This window comes from Pinus tabuliformis, chromosome Q (genome assembly GCF_031772625.1).
Source record: "Pinus tabuliformis cultivar Carrire ecotype Pingquan chromosome Q, CPIR1, whole genome shotgun sequence".
NCBI classification, from domain to species: Eukaryota; Viridiplantae; Streptophyta; class Pinopsida; order Pinales; family Pinaceae; genus Pinus; species Pinus tabuliformis.
Window position 1 is genome coordinate 297,306,698 of NC_142296.1, and position 7,462 is coordinate 297,314,159.

The 7,462-nt window shown below is 36.2% G+C and overlaps 1 protein-coding gene across 1 annotated transcript; it reads right to left on the reverse strand.

Moving 5' to 3' along the window:
• Positions 1-3,311: 3,311 nt before the first annotated feature.
• Positions 3,312-6,483, reverse strand: LOC149219397 (uncharacterized). Its single transcript, XM_089382586.1, has 3 exons — positions 6,251-6,483; positions 5,842-6,000; positions 3,312-3,364 (listed from the first exon to the last, which is right to left on the reverse strand). Exons 1-3 carry the CDS (start codon positions 6,442-6,444, stop codon positions 3,337-3,339), a joined length of 381 nt encoding a protein of 126 aa, XP_089238712.1. The 5' UTR covers positions 6,445-6,483; the 3' UTR covers positions 3,312-3,336.
• Positions 6,484-7,462: the final 979 nt, after the last annotated feature.

A 7,462-nucleotide genomic window follows, 5' to 3' on the forward strand; every position in this document is an offset into this window, starting at 1 on the left:
TTTTCTTCTGCCTACAAAGATGAGCACCCCCAATCACACTTGTATGAAGCCACTGATGCGTTGGGTTAAAGGTCCCTCACCAATATACGGCTCTCTAATGCTATTGCTCAAAAGAAACCCAAGAAAACATTGTTATGACACCACAGGGTGTTTATTATTACCTCCATATTTGCTAAAATTTTCATTTTCTGTTTTACAAACATTCTGAAGCTAAGTTGTCTTCTCTGAGCATAGATGCAAATGAACAATTTGCAAATGATGAGGAGAATTAGAGATTTAAAAATATAAATTTGCATGGCTGTTAGTTCCTAAAGAATATCCCAATAACTCCAGCATGTATAAAGAGAAAATTCTTTGTAGGAAAAGAAAAGGCAAATCCGTTATACTTAAATGATCAAATATGTTGCATAAATCTGCCACCAACGACGTTGAAACAATACATTTATATTGGTCTCACGAAGATACATGAACCTGCCAAGTTCCAACACTTAAATATTTCTTAAAACGTATATATGGAAATGTGTTCATCTCTTTATTGGATGCGTTGTGCATTTGATATTCATCAGTTCTCTTCGTGGGCACACTTCTTCTTTCTTGGCACACACACCATGTTTGATTCTTGGTGACATGCTTGGATCTTTCAACACCTGGATATTTGCTTGTTGGCTCTCTCGGTGTGCTAGCTGAGATTTGAAAAGTGGAATGACAAAAAACCAAAAGTGGAATTGCGTGGGGGTGGTTCCCTGGCGGTGAGCTTCAGCAATGCACAATATCCACCTAGTAGACTTGAAACCCAAATAAACCATATGCCAAATTGACTTGAACAAAATTTCATATTTCTGGCACATTTATGATCTTCTTAGATTAGCCATTTTCTTGGCTATTTTCGAAATTAGTTTTTACTTGTGTCTCTTCTAGTTTTCTCTACAAATCATTGGAGAAACGATTGCCATTTTATGGCCCCTCAAACAGTAGATTCGATGAACCTTTTACCAAGCGAAATCATACCAATTTCCATGGCTAATTCGTGCTAAAATTTACTATGTTTTGGTTGTTGCTTCCCCAGCGAAATCGTGCCTCTGTCATTGGCATTTCGTGGCCCTTCAATACAACGATTTGATGGGTGCCTTACCGCCTAAAAATGTGGTCCCTTTTGTTGTGACTTGGTTGGTAAATTCTTAGCAAAATCATGGATCCAATCCTAGTGAATTTGTCCTCTTTTTACACTGCATTTTGGTGACCAAAACACCCAGCAAAAACGACCCCCTTGGCTCTGTCAACCATGTCTGCAATTATAAATTTGTGATATTACCTCTCTGACTTTGCATATTACACTTTTTTTCAACCTTCACTAATTTCATCTTACTGGACCCTGGTTGTCCACACATCTGCCTCTGCTCACAACTTAGCCATATTTTCATTCTTGGTTTGATCAAATATCACTGGTGATATGTTTCTCCCACTGTCATTGTTCATTGTAAGCTGCTTTTTTGCATCTGCATTCAAATCTTTCAAGGCAATGTCCCAGTTTATTGCAGAATCCATTCACAGAAAAGAGACACTTACAGTCACTATAGGAAAAACGTATCATCATTTGATATATTGATTGATCTAGATTCTATGGGAAGGGGACATTGGGTAGAATGTACCAGATATGTGAGCTCCATCTTGAATTTCCCAGCCCCAATATCTCAATGCAGCATTAACATATATGCAATTACTAAGGTCCGTTGAAGGTTCTTCTTCCCTCAAGCATTGGATGGACTGAATTCAAAGATAGGAAAAGGGTCATCTGAAGGTTCTTTCCCTAAGCATTGGATGGACTGAATTCAATTTCTTAAGGATCACTTTCATAATTTATCTGGAGAATGGAACTATCAAGCTGATTATCTGTCCAAGAAAACTCTTCTGAAGGATGGTCACATCTTCTTTAAATAATGAAGAGACATTAGGTTATTCAGGAGGGTATCAGTTCAGATTCCAAGTGATCTTCACTTGGCTCACATCCTTTTTTATGTCAAGAGGTTCTTTCCTTTCTGTCTCCTTATGAACAATCTAATTTTGTTTATAAATAGTCAATCTTTCTTGTAATATGGAGTTTAAAATGTCTCAGTCTATCTGCTATGTATCATTTTCAACAATTTCATTCAGTTTTTGCAAAGCTTTAAGCTATTCTTGTCATATTTTTTTTTGTCCATACTAGACAATTTTGTGTGGGTTACAGTAGCTGACTTTGAAGTGTATATGCCTTTGAAGTATTTTAGGTTATATATGTAACTGTGCTACTCTTTCTTAATGAAAGGTAATGAAAATGATGTCTTCTCCTCTGGAGAAAAGATACACAACCAGGGAAACTAATAGGGGCAGGAAAGTGTTAATAGAAGATCTTATCCGAAAGATGAAAATTTCCTAAATGATTTAGGTCTCTGAAGTAAGAAAAGCTACCGCAATGAATGATTCCATGATTCAGAGTTCTGAAATTAAGCAAAGCTAGGGCAATGAATGTACTGACCTGGAGGGAGTTGGAGCAGATGGATTCCAGAGTTAATGAGAGTCTGGTAAAGCTTCATCTCAGCCGGAGAGAAGAATGCATAGGTAGAGAAGTGATAGTCATTCAAGGATCTGCAGCCATCGTGCGCTCCATTAACATCGATGATGTTAAATTTGTGAAGTAAAGCAGAGTCTATGGAAGTAACAATGAAAGGATCGAAAGGAGGAGGCAGGGGACAACTCTGCATATCCCACCACAATGATGATCTTCCTGCGGCTGTTATCTCCATATTCTTCTTCCTGTCAATTCCTGCCTACTGGTATTGATGATCAGAAAATGGAATGTGATAACACTTCAAAGGAGATTGATCACACTTCAAAGTAAATGGGAGCTGAACGGTTTAGAGGGATTGATCAACGGTTTAAGTATTTGTAATCGTCTAACATCTAATCGTACGGTGTCCAAGGATGACAGGTAGGCAAAGAGGGGGATGGGTTTCAGAGAGAAACGCCTTACAGCGTAATTATATAATTGTATGATCCGCTTTAAAAAAAATTAATGTGATTTTTTTCGAAAATGTTTTAAATATTCAATCCAAAAATATTCAGACAACTTAATAAGTAAATTTTTTTTTTCTAAATCTTTGTTTTCACAACCCAATTATATGGCATTGCCCAAAGATGCATAATTCTATGATTTTTTTTCTTGTACTTTTTACTGAGATAAGTTCAAATCAAAGTTTCAGGTATTCGAACTTATCCACAAAATCAAAAAAGTAAACTATCAAAAAGATCGAAACGTGAAGGGATCTAAGATTTTTACCTTTTTAACAGGAAATTTTCACTTCAGGGACCTCTGATTAAACTTGAATATCTGCAAAATAGAGCAATTCGTGAAAACTTAACCGATACCAAATTTGACAATCAAATAACCATGAAAAACAACCCGAAAACATACCCAAAATTCATATTGATGTTCGCACCATAACAGTAAGAGCTATACAGATGCCCTTTATTGTAGGCACTACTGAGATTACATTGAAAACACAAATTCTACCGTCGTAAAAAATGCTCTGAATCGATAAAAGAGAAACAGATGACGTGCAAAAGTCTACAAAAATAACCCAAACTCATTACCACTGTCATCTCTAGCCCTCTTTGAAGCAGGAAAATTGAAGTCTACCCTCTTCACGAAAACAAGATCAAAAGGAAGTCTTAAAGACAAAATAAAAGGGATTTTGTAAACCCTCCTTAACATTAATAGATTTCTTTAAGATCTGCATCAATACGGGCATATAGAATCTGCAACGAAAGGTCTAGGGCTTCATGAATGATGAATGCTTCAAAGATATAAAGATATAAACAACTCTATGTAGAAGAATTATAGAAGAGATAAACTGCGGGTGGAGGGTTTCTGGAATTCTCAAAGAAGAAGGTGCAAAGATTGTTAAATCCATTGGATATGAATTTCCCAACCTGCAAAGAACACAAAACTCAATGACAAGAAAATGAAATTGCAAAAATAAATTGAAAAATTGTTGACAAAGTCCAAAGAAGAGGTAAATGGAGCAAATTAAAGGTCGGATTCCCTCACAGCAAAATGCTGGAACCCCACCTGCAAATGAAAAGGCCTCCAAACATTTCAAAAGGAAGTATTAAAAGAAAAAATAAAAGGGATTTTGTCAACCATTCTTAACGTTAAGAGATTTCATTAGGATCTACAGCAATACGAGCATATAAAATCTACAACGAAAGGTCTAGGGCTTCATCAATGATGAATGCTTCAAAGATATAAATGACTCTATGTAGAAGAATTATAAAAGAGATATACTAAGGATGGAGGGTTTCTGGAATTCTCAAAGATGAAGGTGCAAATATTGTTAAATCCTTGGATAAGAATTTCTCAACTTGCAAAGAACACAGAAATGCAAAACATAGAATTCAATGACCAGAAAATGAAATTTCAAAAATAAATTGAAAAGTTGTTGACAAATTCAAAAGAAGAGGTAAATGGAGCAAATCAAAGGCCAGATTCCATCAAAGAAGAACGCTGTAACCCCACCTGCAAATGACAAGGAAGTATTAAAAGGAAAAATAAAAGGGATTTTGTAAACCATCCTTAACATTAAGAGATTTCTGTAGGATCTACAGCAATACGAGCATATAAAATCCACAACGAAAGGTCTACGGCTTCGTCAATGATGAATGCTTCAAAGATATAAATGACTCTATGTAGAAGAATTATAAAAGAGATAAACTAAGGATGGAGGGTTTCTGGAATTCTCAAAGATGAAGGTGCAAATATTGTTAAATCCGTTTGATAAGAATTTCTCAACCTGCAAAGAACACAGAATTCAATGACCACAAAATGAAATTTCAAAAATAAATTGAAAAGTTGTTGACAAATTCAAAAGAAGAGGTAAATGGAGAAAATCAAAGGCCGGATTCCCAAAAAGCAAAACGCTGCAACGCCGCCTGCAAATGATAAGGCCTCCAAACATTTCAATGAAGGAATAATTTAACCCTCCTTTTTCCAGCACATAATTCAGATTATGGTAATACTGTGTTCATCTGCTATATTTCCAGCACATAATTCAGATAATGGTAATACTGTGTTCATCTGTTATATGTCTTGATTCTAACCTTTAAAAAAATGAGTAAAGTCAAAACAAAATGCTGCAACCTCACCTACAAATCATAAGGCCTCCAGACATTTTAATTGAACCCTCTTCTTTTTTCCAGAACATAATTCAGGATATCCTCAATTTTTTCATCTTAATACACAGAATCAAGACATATAATAGATTAATACACAGAATCCAGAATCCAGGCCTATAATAGATTGATACACAGAATCAAGAGATATAACAAATGATCACTATATTGCCATAACCTGCTGATTCGAAATCCCGAGTCTTCCAGATCGATGGTAGTCTTCCAACGAAATTATTTCCACCAACAAATTGGTTATTTCCCAATATATCCACCACCATACCATGTGTTGCAACCCTTAGGTTTCTGAAGTAAGAAAAGCTAGCAACTTTATCCTGCCAAATACACCACTAGAGCTAGTTCCATTATGTTAACCCTGGCTAAGCCAGAAGGAAGTCAAGGACAGTATTAATATGAAACAAAATTCCCGGCATGGATATGCCATTGTAGTAGTGAGATATGCAATTAGAAAACCATGATGAAAAGACAATGGATGTTTTAACATCAACCTAGGGGCTGAAACCTATGACAAACAGATATTCAATCTCTTCGGCTACTTGATGTTTTTGTAACATGCAATATCTCTGAGCTCTTCGAATAAAAGGGCAAAGAAAGAAGATATGTGCTAAACAGGCTGACCTGGAAGAATACAGCCTCCCCGTGATTGCACACAACACATCGCACGGTTTTAGTGCGTGGAAGTGTAGGATCTGAAGCCACGTCCTGTAAAATCTGTGTGCGCTCACCTGCCGCATGATGAATCTCATTTCTGTACACACAATTGTTTTCTGCAATCTCCTACACAAAATCCCACAAAGGTGTGAGTCTTTTATTCCACCAAAACTCAAATACCTAAATCCGCGTTTCGCCCCTACTGTACTAGCTCATGCGGGGCGAATGTCGTAAGCTGGCTAAATTGCATAATAACACTCCAAACAGGGGAAGACGCAATAAAAAAAAATCAATGCCAACATTTCATTTAATGTCAAACCTCTAAAGTCTGGGTAAGCCACACCATAGCAAGGTAAAAGCTTGTCTTATAACTGACCTGATGATCGCAGTTTCGGCAGGCATACAGGAGAATCTTGTTTTCTCTGTCTTCCTTTGGATACAACCATTCAGGGATCTGCAGCCATCGCGCGCTCCATTAACATCGATGATGTTAAATTTGTGAAGTAAAGCAGAGTCTATGAAAGTAACGATGAAAGGATCGAAAGGAGGAGGCAGGGGATAACGCTGCATATCCCACCACAATGATGATCTTCCTGTCAATTCCTGCCTACTGGTATTGAAGATCAGAAAATGGAATGTGATAACACTTCCAAGGAGATTGATCGCACTTCAAAGTAAATGGGAGCTCAACGGTTCAGAGGGATTGATCTACGGTCTAAGTTTTTGTAATCGTCTAACATTTAATCCTACAGTGTCCAAGGATGACAGGTAGGCAAAGAGGGGATGGGTTTCAGAGGGAAACGCCTTACGGCGTAATGAGTGAAACCAACGAAATACCTTCTCAATAAGGCAAAAATATCAAACCTCCTTTCATTTATATTTTTAAAATAAAACTTGTATCACAAGATTCGTAAGGCTCAAGCCATATAAATAACTTAGAAAACTATCCCAAAAATAAAGAAATTCATCTAAATGATACCATGCCTTGTGAGAATTGCAATCATTTTTCCTTCAGAATGCCTCTACTTATATCTTAGCAACTTCAATTAGAACGTTATAACCTTAAACATTTTCACCTTTTAACTCATATTTCATTCATAATAAGTACATTCAAATTATATAAGGAGAATGAAGGGACATGGGTAAAAAGATACACATGAGGCAACATGACTCATGGAGAAGGGAGGGCCCACTTTTCATGTAAGCATATCATCATAATATTTCTAAATAATTTTGTTTCTTAGAATCCACATTATGCATGACATCACCTTGTTCCTCTGACATAAGCATGCATATCATCATAGTCGATCATCAAATGATTGAATTCATTCAACATTCAAAACATGCATATCATATTTGTATAAAAAACGATATGTGCAACAAACACCTATCCGTATATGCCTTTGTTTAACAAAATATACCATTCATGACATTGATCAAATCATCAAATTACCATATTTAAAAAGCATTTACTACCATCAATCAACTATAGCAAAAATTAAAATGAAGTTCACAATTTCAAAAACTTCCCTGCCACTAAAAATATATATGCAAACTGAACTGAATGACTAGTTACCTCAGGAAAAAT